General features: G+C 39.3%; 1 protein-coding gene and 1 non-coding gene across 3 annotated transcripts in view; both read right to left on the bottom strand.

Moving 5' to 3' along the window:
• Positions 1–326: 326 nt before the first annotated feature.
• The window catches only part of Haus6 (HAUS augmin like complex subunit 6), a 42,052-nt gene continuing 21,644 nt past the window's right edge, over positions 327–20,734 (bottom strand). For both annotated transcript variants that reach the window (XM_052716350.1, XM_052716349.1), the window contains 5 exons: positions 15,021–15,087; positions 13,343–13,528; positions 9,930–10,065; positions 5,610–6,599; positions 327–4,823 (listed from right to left, as the gene is read on the bottom strand). In XM_052716350.1, the coding sequence (XP_052572310.1) occupies positions 4,774–4,823; positions 5,610–6,599; positions 9,930–10,065; positions 13,343–13,528; positions 15,021–15,087 (1,429 nt within the window). In that variant the 3' untranslated portion in view covers positions 327–4,773. The remainder of the gene's footprint in view (positions 4,824–5,609; positions 6,600–9,929; positions 10,066–13,342; positions 13,529–15,020; positions 15,088–20,734) is intronic.
• Positions 15,165–15,295, bottom strand: LOC128098065 (small Cajal body-specific RNA 8). The gene has a single exon (XR_008214097.1). It is a non-coding gene; the product is annotated as a small Cajal body-specific RNA 8 (non-coding RNA).

Here is a 20,734-nt window from a genome sequence, read left to right as displayed (position 1 = left end):
TGACAGGTTCCCTACCCATGAAAAGCAAGAAGCTACGAAATGCATAAACTAGGCATGGTGTCACCACCTTATAATCCCAGCACTCAGGCAGGCAGCAAGAGCAATTTAGGCCACCCTGGGCTACACAGGAAGTTCCATGCACCTGCCTCAAAAAAATAAAATCTGCTGTAATAAATCTAGAGTCTAGGGATTAAAATACCAGTAACAAAGTACTCTTACCTGTATCACGGAGCCTTTCAAATTATTTTGATCAAATTGTACTTTTATATGTGATAATTTAATGGTCCAGGACATAACTCTTTTTGAAATACAGAGAATCCTAGACAGGTGGTACAACACTGAATATTTATTCTAGACAATAGTATGAGGAACACACTTATAAACAGTCCCTAGGAAACAGACATTTTCCACTTAAGAGTATGGACTCGCCAGCTCTTGGTGCATAAAGAAAAGTGATCTTTAGAGCAACCAGGCATCTGAAGTTTATACTGTCTTCACACATTAAACATGTCTTGAACACATTTTCTTTTAGTGCACTCGGGGAAAAAATAGTTTGCTTTTATACAGGTCTCAAGAATTCCTGTTTACACTTTAGATAAAATAAATGGCATGCCTTATAACTAAGAAAATATAGTAAAGGTTTCAAAATACCTGTTTAGTATATATACTAAATATATATAATAAACTAGATTTGTTAAACTGAATCCCTGCCCTCCAAATGTTCTTTAACTTCTCAAACTATTCTTTATCCTACTGGGTTACATTTTTCATGCACAGCAACATTACGTGCTTGCCCTCTTGAAACATTTAACTTTCAGGGACAGAGAGTGCATCCTTAGCACTCACAGGTTTGATCCCACCCCCTCAATAATAATTGGGACATACTTGCATCTAAAGTTTTACTTAATGTAGAAATCCATTTGAACAGCTTTTTAATCTTGGTGAAGAGAACAAGTTACACTCTATGTGACCAAAGAAAAAACTTATTTACCCCTTCTTTTATTCAGTCATAGAAGCACACAAAACTCCAATACTTAAGTATCTGTGACCCTTGGGATATGTATGTGCATGCACATGCATACCCCAGAGACATCTACATAGTTAAGAAGGTAGGTATCTAAGTTTGTACACAGCTGCTGTGATCAGAGATCACATACAATTTGGGGAGGTGTCTAATGAAGACACTAAGTGAAAGCTAGGCAAACACCTATAGTTCCAGCACTTGGGAGGCTGAGGAAGGAAGATTGCTGTGAGCTGAGACTAACCATGAACAATATAGTAAGACCCCCCTCTCCCCCTACCCCACACACACCAATATATATAAAACAAACAACAAAAGTTAAACAATACACTTCAGAAAAGACATAATACCATGGACCTAGGGAGGACAGATTAAGACTTCCAGGTGGAAAATGTGATTTGTTCTAAGCTTTGTTTTCCAGACAGGATCTTACTGAAGCCCTGGCTGTCCTGGAACTCACTATGTAGACCAGACTTGGAGATCCAAATGCCTCTGCCTCCTGACTGCTGAGATTAAAGGTGGGTTTTTTGGTTTTGGTTTATTGAGACAGGGTCTCTCTGTGTAGCCCTGGCTATCCTGTCACTCTGTAGACCAGGCTGGCTCAGAGATCCACCTGTCTCTGCCTCCCAAGTGCTGGAATTAAAGGCGTGAACCACCATGCCTGGCTTAAAATATTTATTAATTAAAGGGTTTAAGTGCTGTTCTGAGCTTTAAAAGGAACTATAACTGGCTGGAGAGATGCCTCAGTGATTAAGAGTATTGGCTGTTCATTCTGGGGTTCGAGGTTCAAGTCCCAGCACCCATATGGAAGCTAACACCAGTCTGTAACTCAAGTCCCAGGGGATCTGACTCCCTCTGTAGGCCTCCGTGGGGACCAGGCACTGAAGTGGTACATAGACATGCAGGCAAACATCCACACACGAAAACAAAATTTAAAAAATAACTAACTGGTATAATTAAAGGTTATTAAAATTTTCAAGTCAAAATAATGAAAGAACTGAGATGAGCTAGAAGGGCAAGGTAAGTACTCTAAAAGATCCCAGGGGAAGGAAGAGGAGAACTCTGTCTTTAAATTAGAACCCTATTCTAGAATGGACTTCTAAGCAAGGACCTGACATGATCAAAGTAATTCCTTATCATCAAAGGGAACCTCAGGAGATACTGGATGGGAAGGTGCCAAAAGCATTAAGTTATAATCACTTTGGAGAAATTACAAATTTGGGATTTTGTTCATGGTGCTGAAAACAGGAAATAGGCATGTCAGGAACATTCAGCAGATCATAGGTAAATTTCAGTGACTCATAACTCCAAAATATCCAGATACTTGATCTTTTGACTCTCATAATGAAGGGCTCCTAGAAAAATACACATACAATAGCATACCACTTCTTAAAGGTACCTTGAGGTGCCGGGCGGTGGTGGCACACGCCTTTAATCCCAGCACTCGGGAGGCAGAGGCAGGTGGATCTTTGTGAGTTCGAGGCCAGCCTGGTCTACAGAGCGAGATCCAGGAACAGCACAAAGCTACACAGAGAAACCCTGTCTCGAAAAACAAAAAGAAAAAAAAAAAAGGTACCTTGAGGCTAATATGAATCGCAACCTCTTAGCAGCAAACTATTGAAGAGATACTAGTCCATTCAAACATGTGGCTCTGGCAGGCCTTCCCTCACATTCCCTCTGCCTTGCTACAAAATACATTACATTCCTAAAGCTAGCAACCTAGGTCTATTTCCTTATTTGGCCACTTCCTCCTCCTGAGGCTGATTACCAAGGTCCAGTTACCAAAGTATTAAACCCAGCAATCAGAATCACATGCCCAATTAAAATTAAATACCTCATCCGAACACAGGGTTTCCCCCTTTAACTTTATAAACTGCCATTTGCTTATATGCCACATCTGTCTCCTCTCTATCCAGAGGCAGTCCTTTGTCCCTCCAGGACAAATACTCCTTCCCCCTTTCCCTTGTTTCCTTCCCCTTCTCCTTCGTAACCTCCTTTACCACCGCATCCTAGCCCATTCTAACACAGACCTCCCCTTTTTCTCCTCTTAACAATTACACCTGCAAGGTCATTTGCTGCTGTTTTCTGCAACCACTTTAGCTTTTCTTCCCCACTTAATAAAGGATCTCTATGAAAACAGGTGTTTGGGTATGGTTTGTGCCTAATCCAGGGTCCAGGAGGAAACCCCTACTATTTGAGGGTCTCCTTCAGAACTTATAAATTACCAGGGAATCATATCTGAGATGAGATTTCCAGGCCCTCTCATAGACAAGCATTTTAAAAAGGCATCCCAGATGATCCTAACACAGTTGGCCCCTGCATTCCACTCCAGCCTTTCATCTCCCTAGCTTCAATACCCGCAGGCTCGGCATACCTGCTATCTCAATTATGAAGGCTAAATAAACATGCATATTAAACACTTAGCTTTGGCTCTGGCGTGACAGAAGCGCTGACAGTCACTCCTCTTACCTAATATGCTACTCAGAATTTAGATACTAGGCTGTCTGTAAAGCAGACCGTACAGTCCCTGCTTTGCTGTATTCGTGAAACCCAGCACATTTGGAACTCGTCCTCTCTTTCCACTGCCAAGAAGGAGCTGTTACATGGTCCTCTGACACTCAACCACTTCCAGTACTCTTTCCTCCAACCTTTCTCCTCCCTCATTTTCCACAAGACTTGGGGACAAGATTTTGATAGTTACAAACTGAGGCTCTACACAGAACTGAAGGAGATAAATCCACCTTTCAGTGCCTCTTCTAGCCATTCTTATTCAGGCACATGTATTCATTACTTGGATGTTACCAAAAAAAAAAAAAAAAAAAAAAAAAAAACAATTTCTGGGCCAGGGGCCTGGACAATAAAGCAAAATGTTACAAAATGTACAAATGTTATAATTACTTAAATCCATGTTCATTTTTCTCAAATTATTTTTGGATATTCTGTAGGCACTAGGGAACTTTAATAGTTCTGACCAGTAACATAAAACTTACTGCTTTTCCCAAAACAACACCCACAGGCAACAAGAGTAAAACAGATTTGTGAATTTTTCATTTATATTTTTGTTAAATATAAACTAGGGTTTAATTCTCAATCTACATAAACAAAATAGTACAGTTTGACAGTGTTCTTTAAATGTCTGGTCATCTTCTACCTTTCCTCTTTTTCGCAATTCATTCTGTCTTGTCTTTACTTATAACATGTGTTTTATCCCATCAACATCATTCTTCAGGATCAATATACTTGGAATTCATTAAGCCTGTTTACAATTTCACAAACTTTAAAATCTGTTGTTCTTACTATACATCCAAAGGCACTACACTGCACTCATTTTTTCTTAGTACCAAAATATGCCATAAAGATTCAATAAAAAGGTTTGTTTGTCTAAAATGAAAGATGAGGCTCTTCAGTGGCTATTAGATTACACACTCACCCTAAGTTAATAACTGATATTTTAACACAACTATGACATTTGCCATTAACTTATGTTACAAGAGTATTCTAGGAATCAAAATAGTTTCCCAAAACTTGACATTTGCTATTTCTAAATACTTCACATTTCAACCTCATATATTTATCAGAAAAGAGCTAAACACCTAAAGACATTACAAGAGGCCAAAGTGCATCCGAAACTTCTTTGACCCTGGAAAAAGAGTATTATACTTCCAATGCATGTGTCTAGATCAGCTGCAGTTGAGTGACAAGGCTTCTGCTTTAGCATCACAGCTAAATTAACTGGAAACTGCTTCATCTTGTCAAATCAGAGATTCTCTTGCTTCAAGGCTCTTATTTGAGATTTCTTCTTCTGCAAAATTGATTTTTAAAGGAGGAAAATAAGCATTACAAAGAAAAGAAAGAACAATTCCAAGTAATAGCAAATTTCTTGATTTCGAGAAGGCTCACTTTGTGCAACACTCACTAATAAATAATGAATAAAATTACCATTTCTACTGAAATGCCTTTTCTCCAAAAATCAATACCCTTCTGGAATATTTTTCAAAAAAACTAGTGTTTAATTATCATGAGAAAGTCAAAGTGATATGCAAGGAATCAGTATAACAAAGCCTACCTCGGTCCTAAAATACTGAAATATAATTTTAGTTCTTTATTATACAACTTTTAAAACATGAAAATAAGAGAATTATAATTAATAAAATGTGCTGACTAGTTGGCTTCAATAACTTATACTAATGTAGGCTGAACTGTGCCCACCAAGACACTGTGACTATATTTGGAAAGAGACTTGGTCTGTCTCTCTCCATGGACATATATAATCATAGGGATTCTGAAAGTACCCATAAAGTGAGGGCTCATTCCTCTTACCCTAGATGAAAGTATAAAGCTTATATTTAGCACATTACCCATCATGATCGTGCAACATTCACTTTGTACTATATTTATGAAAAGGTAAGTGAACAGGAGGAGATTAGAAATAGCCTGGGCTACATGGTAAATTTGAAGCCAGCCTGAACTATACAGTGAGTCTGTGGCTAGCCAGAGGTACAATGCTGAGGTACTGTCTTAGGAAGGGAAAAAACAGTTGAGAGAATGGTTCACCTAGGGTGTATGCACGGGTCTGGTTAATGCTTACCTTTTAAGTTAGGCAGAAATTCCCTGAGACTACATGGTAACACAGTCCTCAATTTTTGCTCCAGCAGAGAAACTTTAGTTAGTGGTGATACAGACTGTGTTCTTTCATCAAGAGATATGTGGGAAGATGGCTTTGTGTAGTCAATAAACAAATCCTGAGTGCCCAAAACAGTATGTGGATCATCCGCTTGCATGTCTTTGGCTATAGGGCTCAATTCTAAGTTATGTTTTTCAAGTGTCTTGGAATGAGACAGGTGAGATTCTTTCCTTATCTTGTTAAGGGATTTCTTCAGAGTCTCCAAACTACTGAAAATAGCCTTTGAACTGGAATCTACTTCTGCAGTGGCTTGTCTTTTTCCAGCATCACCCGGAAAAGCATCACTGTGCACATAAATATTCGGTTCCAGTCTAAAACTGGTCTCTGAACTAGTAGAACTATTAAGACTTAGGTGACCAACTTCTTCTGGAAGAGTCTCATGCAATATTCCAATGCCACTCAACCTCTGAAAAGAGTCCCATAACAGAGTTTTACGTGTGGAAGGTTCACTGCAAGAAGCCTGTGAGTGGTCCGATACTTGAACAGAGTCCTCTTCACTTCTACCCATCACATCTATTCCACTGCCCATAGCACGGGAGAATGCCTCCATTTGTCCAGTGTCTGAAAGCCTGGTGGTTGCACACTCTAAATCTTGCTCACAAAGCATTTTCTCATTTATCAAGTCAGACTCATCTTCTGTTGGGGGTTCACCGATCTGAGTTGTCAAAGGTTTCTGAGGCACGCTCTTGAGCTGGTCTGGAACAGCTTTCTGTTCAGGTAAGTAGGACTGATCGAAATCTGAGGAAAAAATAGCCATGCTGAGGTCCCTCTGGCTGTGCAGTGCTGGTGAGGACCCTGGTGACATGTCTCTACCTCCGGCATCTACCAGAATCGCATCTGAACTTCTGTTAGCTCCAGTGTCAGCTTTTCTCCATGAGCTCCTGACTTCAGTTACTAATCAAGGTGGAAAAAAAACATCATTTACTATTTACATATTCCCAAAACATGGACATGCAACTAAAATCTTTATTCTAGTACTGCCTCAGTCCAAGTTCCATACACATGCCAACAGGATGACAAACCTGAACATCAGGAAACTTCATCTCCAAATGAGCAAACTCAAGTCAGTACATACAATAGCTGTTCCTGAAATATACCTCACCTCTACACAATACATGTGATTACATGCATGAAAACCACATTTTCTTGTCCATTCATGCCAGAAATGGGCAGAATTTTTTTTTTTTTGGATAAAAGATTAGATGCTAATATTTTAGGCTCTGTTGGCTATTTGATCTTCCACAACTCCTCAAATCTGCCACTGTAGCATGAAAATGGCTATAAACAATTTGTCAACAAGTGAGCAAGGCTGTGTTAAACATAATTAAACACACACACACGAGATACATGCTCAACTATGTTCATAGCAGCACTATTTGTAATAGCCAGAACCTGGAAACAACCTACATGCCCATCAACTGAAGAATGGATGAAGAAAATGTGGTACATATACACAATGGAGTACTACTCAACAGAGAAAAACAATGAAAGCATGAAATTTGCAGGCAAATGGATGGAACTAGAAAAAAATCATCCTGAGTGAGGTAACCCAAACCCAGAAGGACAAACATGGTATGCACTCATTCATAAGTGGATTCTAGATATAAAATAAAGATCAATCAGACTACAATTCACAGAACCACGGAGACTATATATATAGCATGAAGGTCCCTAGGACAACTGTAGCTTATAATAAATTTCGATTTTACTCAATTACTGAGCAAGCCTCAATGAAACATCTCACTATTAAGATAAGAATACATACTGTATCAAGATGATAATAGAAAAATTAATTTTAAACAAAAAAATAAAAATAAAAGAAAAATTTGAAATATTAAATAAACAAACAAACATTTTACTAAAGTAAAAAAAAGGAGAACTAGGGACTCATCATTCCTCTCCACATTCTATTCTTTCCCTTGTTTTATATATTTTAAATTTTTTATCAGTGGATTCTGCTGGAGTATCCAATGCAGATAAGCACTGGAGGGCTCCTGTTGCAAATCACCCTCTGGAGCGATGGAAGGCTCTTTCTACTAGCACATGGAGGAGACCCGATCTAGTGTTGGTGTGGGCCCGGGGTTCTGTTTATGTCTTTCCTTAGGACAATGAGGTTCCTCTTTGGATTCCTGAGCACTGAATGCACCCTGTGGCTGCTGCTGAAGCCCAACATGACAGAGACCTAATGGGTCTTCATGAAAAAAATCTACCCTTCTGATGCCAATGGAGATTGAGAGCCCAATATCACAAGCTTTGGCAAGCATTAATGTAAGCCTAGGAACTGTAGCCATGAGATTGGATTCTCCAGAAGAGCTGCCAGCTAAAGTCGTGCTGGGATCAAGAAAAATGGGCCTTGGCGGTTCGTGTTACTGGAGTTGTATCCATGCCAGTGGATGTCCACACACTCCAGAAGAGAATTTGACATTGCTGCTGCCGCTCTTGCTGTTATAGCAATGGCGGTCACCGCTGCTACTGTGTCTGGGATTACCATTTCATAAATGCTTACTACAGCTAGCACAGTGGAGACCCTGGCAACAAAAGTAGCTACCACAGTTAGTTAATCTTCCATTCTATTGGGCATGAGAAATTAAATTCAGTAGTTATATACATCTCGATTGGCTTTGAAAATTATAAATTTATAAACTCAAGTTTCAGTTGCTTTTGGGATACTATCTTACAAGGACTCCAACGTACAGTATGGCTCGTTAAGGAAGAGAATGGCTCAGTTGCCTTTAGCCTACTGGCTATGGGTGAGATAGGACCTCTGTTGGTCTTTTCTGTGTCAAACACACAGACTGCAAGCCCAGTGCCACTTTGAGATCTTTGGCAGCAGTTAACTCTGCAGCTCACACACTATTGAGCCTGTATGATAATGAGTATTCAGAGACGGGTAATGCCTGGGGGGCACTCACCAACCTAAGACAGAGCACCTGTGGGGCCTGGGCAGGCGTCTCCATGACGGGTAAGGTGACCTGTTGACGTCCCACGCAACCCAAGTCAGAAGCTCATTATTTAATAAAAGGGGGACCTGTAAGTCCCTGGCCCCTGTTTTGGGTAACTTGCCTTGCTTGTGGATCTTGACCTTGATATCCTCCCTATGCTAATTCCCTGCCAGGTTCCACCCTCCTGAATGCTTAAGGGAAGTTCCTTGTCTGTGTATCCTGAATAATGGGCATTAACAGCTTAGATGCAAGATTGTAAAACATCAGTAGCGAACTTCTGCCCTCCGGGGTTCTCCCATTGTGCTGTAAGCCTGTATTTAAGACCTCCTCCCTCCTTCAATAAATGACATTCGGCATTTAAAATTAAATATATATATAAAATTGAATGAATACTGCGAATGTAATCTATGAATACCACATTAATATCATGAGTGTAATTAATGAATATCATGAGTGTAATTTAAAAAATAAAAAAAAATTAAAAAAAAATAATTAAACACACACACACACTGCAGGACTCTATTTACTTCACTGGTTGTCATCCAAAGAACACCAACCTAGGCTGTCTCACTTCAGTATAAATTAAATCAGCAGCAAAGAAGAAACTATATTTAATCATTGAACCCAAACAATCTACATTGGTTAAATAAGGAAATATGTATCAGACATTTGCCTACACCAACTGTTATGTATTAAGGGGAAGCATTTAGCACTATGATTATTTTTGCCAAGTGGTAAAAATCTATGCAAGCAGTGTGATAGTTCTGTATGACTGCTGACTAAAAAACATAATCCCCATACTCACTAAACACATTTGTTTATTTAGAGGGTGTGTGTGTGTGTGTGTGTGTGTGTGTGTGTGCATGCACACATACTATGGTGCATGTATGAAGGTCAGAGGACAACTTCCAAGAGTCCATTCTCTCCTTCCACTCTGTGAAAGATGACTCAACTGGCCCCAGAATTTTTTTTTCAAGTGACCAAATAAAATATTTTGCAGAAAAATAGCCAAGTAACACAATTAAAACAAGATTATAATATCAGGACTGATTATGCTTCTGTGTGGGTACACTGAAGTCACAAAAGATTACTGATGAAAGACTGTTGTATAAATGTAAGTAATCACACTGTATACTTCAACAAAATTCCATTATATCAGAATAAAAAGCGACTGCCAATGAAACAAGAAATAAGGTTGTTTCCAAGTAACTGTCAGACCATAAGTGTAATAATGGTGACAGTGTCTTAGAAAGGGAAACCGGGGCAGAAAGCATTAACTTACTCAAGTTTTCTGGAGTTCGGGGAATTTGTTTCCTGGTTAAGAAAGGATTAGAAATCAGAGTGTCAATTAGCTCCTCCAATTTTACTTCTTTTCCTTCAGAGAGCTGTGGTGAATCAGATAGAACTACTCTGGCAACCTGCAACAGAAAAGAAAAAAAAAAAAAATGACCGAGCCCAGACAGAACTACGACAGAAACTCCAGTAGGAACCGTGAGCACATCACAGCCAGCAGCCCATGACTAGCAGACGGCAGATTAGACAACAATGAAGCTCCTGAGAGGCTGCAGATAGATAGTCCAGGCACCATCCTGCTGTAAAATGGAACACCAGAGTATTTCTTGTTGTAATCTTAAAGGGATAATACGAAAGAAGAAAGAACAGGTTAGACTCTTTATACTCTGCCAGGCATAGTGGTGCACAACTTTAATCCCAGCGCTCAGGAGACAGAGGCAGGTGGAGTGAGTTACAGGACATCCAGAGCTACATAGTGAAACCCTGTGAGTGAGTCAGGGAGGAAGGGAAGGAGGGAGAGAGGGAGGGAGGAAGGGAGGGAGAGAGGGAAAGGGGGAGGGAGGGAGGGAGAGAGGGAGGGAGGAAAGGTGGGGTCCTTTACACACAGGAAGACTTTGTTTTTGTTGTTTTGTTTTTAAAACAAGGTTTCTTTGTGTAGCTCTAGCTGTCCTGGAACTTACCTGTAATCCCACCATTTCAGACACAGACAGGAAAACCATCATGAGTTCAAGGCCAGCTAGGGCTACATAAAGAACTTGTCTCAAACCACTAAATATTCATTTTACTTTCAGTCTCATGAGATTTTAGGATTCTCTTCTTCTATCCCACCCTATTCCATTGTTGATATAAATTCTTTTTATTGTGTTTTGGGGTTTTTTCCTTAATTTTTTATATTTTTTTAGTTTTATGTGTATGAATATTTTTGCCTGCACACATATATGTATATGCACCACATGTACAACTGTTGGATGCCCTCAAACTGGGATAATGGGTGGCTGTGAGCCAAAATGTGGATGCTAGAAATCAAACCTGGATCCTCTGGACAGGCAACAAGTCCTCTTACCACTGAGCCATCTCTCAGGCCCATATTTTTTTAATTTGTTTTATTTGCTGGGACAGTCTCATGTAGCCTAGGATTGCCTGGAACTCATTATTTAGCAGAGAATGACCTTGAATTCCAGACCTTCCTGCCTCCATTTCCCAAGTGCAATCTAAATTCTATTAAATTGAAAATGTACCTTACTTTCCATAACTAGGAAATTCTGATTTTAAAAGGACTGATCATCTTTTTGTAGTCAATAAAGAGAATTAACAGAATATTAGAGACTTAGAAGCATTCAGAAACCACGAAATTGGCCTCATGCTACAAATAGAATTAATTGGCATTAATCCCATTCTCTGACATTGTACAGTGCTAATTTAGTAAGGTCAAAACTGATAAAGGAGACACTAAAACCCGAATTTATACAGTCTAAAGGCTATTTTTAAGTCCCTTGGAAATAAAGTGTGGTATACTATGACTGCTTAATCAAATATTAATTCAAATAATGCTAAATTATAAAACAAGATAGCAACAGTGAAAAGCCTGAGTATTTAATTTGTATAAACTGGCCTGTGGGTACTGATCAAGTCATTTGACATAAAAACAGGACTACCTAAGGGAATCAAATTAGAGGCTGGCAAGATAGCTTAGCAGGTAAAGCCACTTGCCACAATGACCTGAGTTTGGTTCCAGGGACCCACAATACAGAGAACCAACTCCTCCAAGTAGTCCTCTACCTCCATATACATGCTATAGAATACATACATGCACGCACACACTCACACAAATATGAACTTTTTCATTTAAAAAAAATTTAAAAAGCCAGAGAGAGGGCTCGGTGGACAAGAGCAGTTGCTCCTGCAGAGAACCCGGGTTTGGTTCCCAGTACCCACACAATGGCTCACAACCATCAGTAACTCTACCTCCAAGGGCTCTAACACCTTCTTCTGACTTCTTCAGACACTGCACACATGTGATGCACATACATACATGCAGGCAAAACATTCATACATAAAAAACAAATCAAAAAAATTTTAAATATTAAAATAATAGCCAGGCAGTGTTGGCACACGCCTTTAATCCCAGCACTCGGGAGGCAGAACCAGGTGGATTTCTGTGAGTTCGAGGCCAGCTTGGTCTACAGAGCAAGATCCAGGACAGGCACCAAAACTACACAGAGAAACCATGTCTTGAAAAAAACCAAAAATAAATAAATAAATAAATAAAATCAAGGACTAGAGAGATGGCTCAGAAACTAAGAGCATGCATTGCTCTTGCAGAGGACCTAGGTTCAGTTCACAGCACCCACATGGTAGATCATAACCATCTAACTCCAGTTCCAAGGGATCCAACACCCTCTTTCTGGCCTCCTCTGGCACCAGGCATACAAATGACGCCCATACATACATACATACATACATACATACATACATACATACATGCAGGCAAACACAAAAAGAATTTAACTAAACAAAAAAAATTTAAAGTCAATGAATTGATAACATCTTTAGTCACTTTGGAATATTTAGAAAACAAAGTCAACAAACACTCAATGGTATCACAGAATTTTAGTTCTCATATTTAAAAACAGCTAAGAAACACAAATAAGTATTCAAATAACTATAATTATTGAGGGCATTTACCTGAAAATTTATGGAATGGTTTAATCCATAAACTACTGGATATGTATTATGTTTATACACTGAATGATATTTATTATAGAATGGGAAGTAAAACTAATAATAATACGTCAATTTTAACTAAATATAAGAAATCTACTTTTACTTTTTTAAGAAGGCTGATTTTATTTTAGCCTTGAGTTTTATAAAGATTATTTTTATTTTTAATTATGTCTTCTATGTGCATGCCCATGAGTCCAGTGGCCAAAGAGGCCAGAAGAAAACATCAAACTCACTGAATACTGAGTTACAAGCAGTGGTGAGCCACCCAACCTAGGTGCAGGGAACAGAACTCAGGTCCTCTGCAAGAACAGTGCATGCTCTTAACCACTGGCAATCTCTCCAGCCCCTAGCCTACATTTTTATTATCCGTGACTTCCTTTACTTAAAATTACCCCTGCTACTCAATAACTGTACTCCATTTCTGATCCCAACACCATTTAGAAAATAACAAATATGAAACATGAAGCTGGGCAGTGGCGGCACACACATTTCATCCCAGCAGAGGCAGGCAGATCTCCGAGTTCAAGGCCAGTCTGGTTTACAGAGTGAGTTCCAGGACAGCCAGGACTACACAGAGAAACCTTGTCTTTTTTTTTTTTTAATCTTTTTTTTTTTTTTGGGGGGGGGGGGGTAAATAAATAAATAAATAAATGTATTTATCAATAATCTTTTTCTAACCTCTTCTACCAGATGATCTTGCTCTTTCTGGAATGGATCACTCTTTGTCACTGGCAGAGAGCCTCTGAATCCACTACTCTGTATGTTCTTTGCAGTATCTGATAAAGGAGAGTCTTCCATGTCAGGGTCTGGCACTTTTCTGGAAGTCATCATGGTTTTCTCTTTGAGAATTCTCATATCTGGATCCTGAAAAAGAGAGATACAGTATAACCTTAATGATCATGGCCAATTTTGAAGCTCTCTTCATCCCATGGGTTAAAGTGGGGCTGTTTTACTTTTTGAGACAGGGTCTTCTTAAGTAGCCAGGCTAATCTTGAATTGCAGTGTAGCCCAAGCTAGCCTTACCTGGAGACACTTATGCTTCAGCCTCTCAAGCACCAGGCTCACAGGAGTGTGTCATCACACTGATAAAAGACAATAAATACTATTTGGAAGTATATGTTCACTGGCAGAGCTAAATAATTTCATATTCTAGGGGCTGGAGAGATGGCTCAGAGGTTAAGAACACTGACTGCTCTACCAGAGGTCCTGAGTTCAATTCCCAGCAACCACATGGTGGCTCACAACCATCTGTAATGAGAACTGGTGCCCTCTTCTGGCATGCAGCATACATGCTGTATACATAATAAATAAATAAATCTTAAAAAAAAATAAAAATTAAAAATAAAAAATAATATCATATTCTTATTTAGCAATAGAATAGAAAAAGTACAAAAATGGGAAAAGCAACTTTGAATGTAATTAAGTTATGTCACCAAAAATAATATTTTATGCTAAATCACTATATTCACAATTAATTAAAACTGTTTTTTTTTTTTTTTTTTTTTTTTTGGTTTTTCGAGACAGGGTTTCTCTGTGTAGCTTTGCGCCTTTCATGGAACTCGCTTTGGAGACCAGGCTGGCCTCGAACTCACAGAGATCCGCCTGGCTCTGCCTCCCGAGTGCTGGGATTAAAGGCATGCGCCACCACCGCCCGGCCTTTTTTTTTTTTTTTTTTTTTTTTTTAATTTTTTTTGGTTTTTTCGAGACAGGGTTTCTCTGTGTAGCTTTGCGCCTTTCCTGGAACTCACTTGGTAGTCCAGGCTGGCCTTGAACTCACAGAGATCCGCCTGGCTCTGCCTCCCGAGTGCTGGGATTAAAGGCGTGCGCCACTTTAAAGCCAGGCATTAGACAGCTGTGTAATCCCAATCTGTGGGGAGGCTGAGACAAGAGAATTGCCATGGGTTCAAGATTGGCCTGGCTACAGAGTGAGTTCAAGACAAGAGCCTGGTCAATTAGCAAGGCCATGTCTTGCTGTGCAACACTCTTTGTACACTGTAAATATGTATTGCTCTTATTGTTAATAAAAAGCTGATTGGCCAATTGGCTAGGCAGGATTTTCGGGGCAAAGAGAATGCTGGGAAGAAGGACAGAGTCAGAGGAGTCACAAGCCAGACACAGGGGAAGCAGGATGTGTCAACATTGAGGTTAACAAGCCATGAGCCATGTAGTAGAACTTAGATAAGAAATATGGGTTAATTTAAGTTATAAGAGTTAACTAGTAACAAGCCTGAGCTATTGGCTGAGCACTTATAATTAACATTAAGTCTCTGTACGTTTATTTGGGAGTGGGTGCTGAGACAGAGAAATCTGACCTACAGTATCTCACAACAAAAATGAAAACTGTTTTACAATATACCTTTTCAAGTAGTGTGAAACTGTTTGTATCTGACGACGAAGGACACTGTAAGGGGAAAGTTGCAGGGCTGAAAGAAAGAAGACAGCAAACCCAAGTTATGAGTAGGGAGGCATTAACTAACTTGGTGTATCTGAATATCTAAGAAATTGTCTGCCCCGTATCTGTCCATGACGATTTCACTCAATTCGTCCTGGTCATCGAAAGGCAATTTATTCTAGGGAGGTCTAGTGACAATTAGAGCAGTACTTCTGCCCAATCTGTGTATCAATCTCCCAATTAACTCAAACTTTCTTACTTTATAATTTTTGTCAATAATATTTTTCACATGGTTAAATGACTTGACACACAACAATTTCAATACAACTTAAAACCAAATTCAACTAACTAGAACTGCATTATTACAATGTGCTCAGCATGTTAATACAATTTCACAGTAGAAGAGACCTTAATATTCTTTTAACCAGATGTGGTAACACACACCTGTAATATCAGATAGCTCACTGGCAAACACTCGCCATGTAAACCTGGCAACCTCAGCTTGATCCCCAGATCCCACAGTAGAGCAGAACAGACTCTCAAAAGTTGTCCTCTAACTTTTGCACACAGACACACTTGTGCCCCCACATAAACACATAATAATAAATATTTTTTTCCTTTTAAATATTTATTTTGGTTTATCATGAGGGGTGGAAGTTTTTTTTCTTTTTTTTTTTTTGGTTTTTCGAGACAGGGTTTCTCTCTGTAGTTTTGCGCCTTTTCCTGGAACTCACTTGGTAGTCCAGGCTGGCCTTGAACTCACAGAGATCCACCTGGCTCTGCCTCCTGAGTGCTGGGATTAAAGGCGTGCGCCACCACTGCCCGGCTGGGAAGTATTTTTTTAATAGCATCTACAGATTAAAATTCCATAGCAAGAATAAAATGTAAGTATACTGCCCTGCATGAAGTCCTGAAAATTCCAGCACCAAGTACTGAATTTCTTTAAAGAATAATATAAAGTCTTTTTAAATATGAAAAAAAGCAACTAGCAGTCCACCCACCTAAACCTCCAATGCCAGTGTGTCTGTATTAAATACGCTTTACACTGCTCCCTTTCCAGGCCATGAAAAAACACAATAGAGTAATTAAAATATGTATGTTCATGGAAGTACAAGTTTTAATAATAAAAACAGTAATTTGTAAGCTACTAACCTGTTTCAGAGATTAGACACACTAAGGGCTTCTTCCCATGTACAGAGATTCTTATTATTATCATAAAATTTTTAATTTTGTGGATCAGAATTTTTAACTAACAAAAAGATTTGGTATTTCATGATGAAATCAGTTTCTCCTGTGACTCTTGCTCTATGACAACTATGTTACATAGGGAATGAAACTGTTTGCTCAGAGTTCTCGTTTACCCCATTCTGCCTGTGCCTCAGTCTTTTAGATTCCCCTGCTCCTCTGCACCAACGTTAAAACGCCATGGTATCTTTTCAGGTTAATTAAAAACAAGTTATTTTACACTTTAAAAACCTTAAAAGGAATAACTTTAAAGTAACCTGGGATATGGATGAATGTGGATGAGGTTGGTATAATGTTCACATAGCATGCACAATCCTCAACACCCCATAAACAGGGTGTAGTGTTAGCCATGTGCCTGTAATTCTAAAACTGTAGGTTAAGACAGGAAGGTCAGAAGTGTGAAGAAGGCACCTGATACCTCATAATGCAAGCTTCACAAGCTGAGTTTGATCCCCAGGACCCATACAAAGGTGGAAAAAGAGACCCAGAAGGTCAGCTATCTACTGACTTTCACATGTGTGCTATGGTCCATGCATTTACAACCCAAGTGTGAGAACTCACAAGGTACACACAACAACAGTAAATAAACTTTCTTTAAAAACAAACAAACAGAAAAAGTAGTTAAGGATAGCCTAGATGATCCTTTCTACATAGCAAGTTTGAGGCTAGCCTGGCCTACAAGAGACCCAGTTACAAAAGAAAAGAGTAAGTCTCATCTTAATTTCAAAAGATCTTTTAAGTTCTAAGCGTGCGCGCACGAGAGAGAGAGAGAGAGAGAGAGAGAGAGAGAGAGAGAGAGAGAGAGAGAGAGAGAGAGGAGAGAACACTGCCAAGAGCAAGCACTTTGCTTACTTTTCATGACAATACAAAGTGAACAGCTTTGCTAATTAATCTGGTGGGTCTTGAGTTCCAGGGCAGTTAGAGCTATATATAACAGAACTGAGTTTTTCTTTTTCTCCTTTTTTTTTGTAATATCATGTGCAGAGTTTTTCTTTCTTTTTCTTTCTTTCTTTCTTTCTTTCTGTTTGTTTTTGGAGGTGGGGTGGTGCCTAGAGAGACAGCACAATAGTTAAGAGCATTTGTTGCTCTTCCAGAGGACCCAAGTTCAGTTCCAAACATGTACACAAGGCAGATCACAACCACCTGTAACTTCAGCTCCAAGGGATCCAACATCCTCTTCTGACTTCCCCAGCAACTATGTACATATACATATCACAAAAATAAAAATTAATCTTTTAAAGGGGTCAGGCTGATGACTCAGTGGGTAAAAGTACTGGCTGTGCCGGACTGGAGGTCTAAGCTCAATTCCTAGAACACCCTGGAAGAGAAAAACAATCCCCAAAGTTCTCTGACCTCCACATGAACACAATGCCATGTGCACACACACCATCACCCCATCATACACACACTGAATAATAATAAAATAAAATTTAAAACAAATCAATTAGTAATAGGTATAACACCCCCAGCAACTGGAGGAAGAAGAGTCTTGAAATTGGGTGGGTAGGGAGGTAGGGTAGATCCAAAAGGAGTTGGGGGAGAGGGTAGTGAATCAAAATACACTGTATTACATTCTCAAAAAATTAATAAAAAATATTTAAGGATGATGTATGAATATATAATAAACCATTATGTTTAGTCAACATATTCTAATTAAAAATATGTGTAATTTAAAAAAAAAGAAAGCCAAGACTAGAATCTAGTTTTTTACCTAAGTTTAGGAAGGATGTCAATATAAGGAAAGAGGAAAACATGGATATGATGTCACATCCCTTTTATTCCAAGACCCAGGAAGCAAAAATCAGGTAGAGCTCTGTGAATTCAAGGTCAGCCTGGTCTATATAGCAACTGCAGACTAGCAATTCAAAAAGTAAAAATGTCAAAAAGTAAATAAACAAATCAAGAAAACAGCATCACCATTATACACTGGAAATTTTGCAAAAAATTGCCAGAAAAAGAGTGCTCACAACAACAAAGGAATAACCGACTACTACTGAATATTGATTATTGATCAAGTACAATGCTATCTCTATCAGCTTACTCTAATCAAAACCAACAATAAAACTTAGGGTGCTCTGATTACCTGTGATAGTAAGTGAATGTGAAAAGGCCTAAAAATACTCTAAAAACTGTACTCTTTCTATGGTTTTTAACTGTTACTTTCAATTCATATCATTTTCCCCAATAATCTTCCCTTCACAATTTTCATAGGAAACTTATTTTTATCTGTTTCTCTTCCACTTGGGGAAGATGGACTAAAGAAATCTACATAAGCCAAACATCAATCAAATAATACATGTGGCTCTGGAGCTCTGGCCCCAAGCTTAAGAGCAGTACACCTCTTGCAGAGGATCCAAGCTCAGTTCTTAGCATACATACTGGGCAGCTCCCAACATGAACCTCTTAACTACAGCGGATCTGATACCCTCCTCTGAAGCCTACAGGCATCTGCACTCATGTGCACATACCCATACACATATACACATAATTAAAAACACTAAACACAAATCTTAAAAAAAAAAATGGAGCCGGGCGGTGGTGGCACAGGCCTTTAATCCCAGCATTCAGGAGGCAGAGGCAGGCAGGTCTCTGTGAGTTCGAGGCCAGCCTGGGCTACCAAGTGAGTTCCAGGACAGGCTCCAAAGCCACACAGAGAAACCGTCTGGGGGAGGCGGGGGGGGGGGGGGGGGGGGATAGCTAGGACTGGCAAGATGGCTCAGCAAGTAAAGCCCCTTGTCGCCAAGCCTAACGACCTGAGTCTGGGCCTTGAACTAACACTGTAGAAGGAAGGAATGAACCAACTCAAAATAAGTGTGAAAAACAACACAAAGGCTGCAGAGATGGTTCCTGGGCTTCCTGTACAAGCTGGAAGACCAGAGTTCAGAGCCTCAATAACCACATAAAAATGTCAGACATGGCAGCCCAAAACCCATAATCCTAGGAGACAAGAGACAGAAGGACCTCAAAGGTTCACTAGCCACCCAACGTGGCTGATTTGTGAGATCCGGGTTCAATGAGAGATCCTGTCTCAAAATATATGGTAGCGAGTAATAGAAGAAAACACCTGGTGATGACCTTTGGCGTCCACATATGCACACATGCATGGGTGCGCACATGGCACACACACTTGCATACACAAGCATAAAGCACACATGTACACATAAATCCAAGTATCTGTTCAGTGTACCTGTTTCACTGTTACATAATAATTCTTACTTGCAATAAAAAATATGTGGATTACGTACATTTAATTCAGAATTTTTTACTTTTTTTTTTTTTTAATTCACGGGGGGTTGTGCATTTCACAACACACATGTGGAAGTCAGTGGACAATTTGGGAGAGTCAATTCTCTCTTTTCACTATGTGAGTCTGAAGGATCAGGGTGGAACTCAGGTCCTCAGGCTTGGTAGTAAAAACCTCTACCCACTAAAGCTATCTCACTGGTCATCAGTTTCTTACTTTTTATCAGGCATTCATTGTAAGAGCTAAAATGGGTTAACAGAAAACGGGAAATAAAGAAAATAGAATTTCTAAAGGAAGTGGTAACAAAATAGGTTTAGGTTTTTCATATTAAATTTGGGATTTGAGTAAATTAGGTTTTTCATACTAAATTTGGGATTTTAGTAAATCAGATGTTGTCTAATATTTTTCCTAAGACTGTTAACTCTATAAAATATCAAAAACTTCGGTATAAGCCTGGTATAGTGGTGTATGCACACCTTTAATCCTAGCACTAAGGCAGACCAGTGTCTGTGAGTTCAAGGTCAGCCTGTATTCCAAGAGAGCCAGAGCTACACAGTGAGACCCTGTCTGAAACAAAACAAAAAGAATAAGAAAAAAGCCTTCAATACATGGGCCAGAGAAAGGCCTCACCCTCTAAGAGCACTTGCTCTTCTTCCAGAGTGTTTGGTTACCAGCACCTACAATGCAGCTCACAACCATAACTTCAGTTCCAGGCAATGTAGCACCCTTCTGGCCTCCAAGAGCACCAGGCATGCACTCAGTACACTTACATACATGCAAGAAGAGCGCTCATACACATAATAAAATACAAATTTAAAAAAAAACCTTTTATAATACAGATGAAAGCAGCAAACTGTGCAGGCTGCAGAAGGAAAGGGTGGACCAAATGAAGCTACACTAGACTCGGCCATAGCAACAGAAAGCACTAGTCTGTAAGTTCCCTACCAAACCAGATGACCTCAAATGCCCCAAATTTTAGATTCAATAGTTAAGAGTGATTTCAAAAATAGTTCACACACATAGAAAAAAAGGGCAAAAATTCCCAAACTTACCTTATGCAATTTCCAAATCTGTACTTTCTTCAAAACTCAGATGATCCCCATATAACCCAATATTCAAATAAATAGAAGGAAAAAATGCCCAGGCACAGCAAGTACTGAATGTCTTCTGCAATGTGGGTCTGCAGTAG

The sequence above is a fragment of the Peromyscus californicus genome, unplaced genomic scaffold, assembly GCF_007827085.1.
Source record: "Peromyscus californicus insignis strain IS unplaced genomic scaffold, ASM782708v3 Scaffold_5__1_contigs__length_169319896, whole genome shotgun sequence".
Lineage (NCBI taxonomy): Eukaryota > Metazoa > Chordata > Mammalia > Rodentia > Cricetidae > Peromyscus > Peromyscus californicus.
This window is presented reverse-complemented; position numbering and strand designations above follow the sequence as displayed.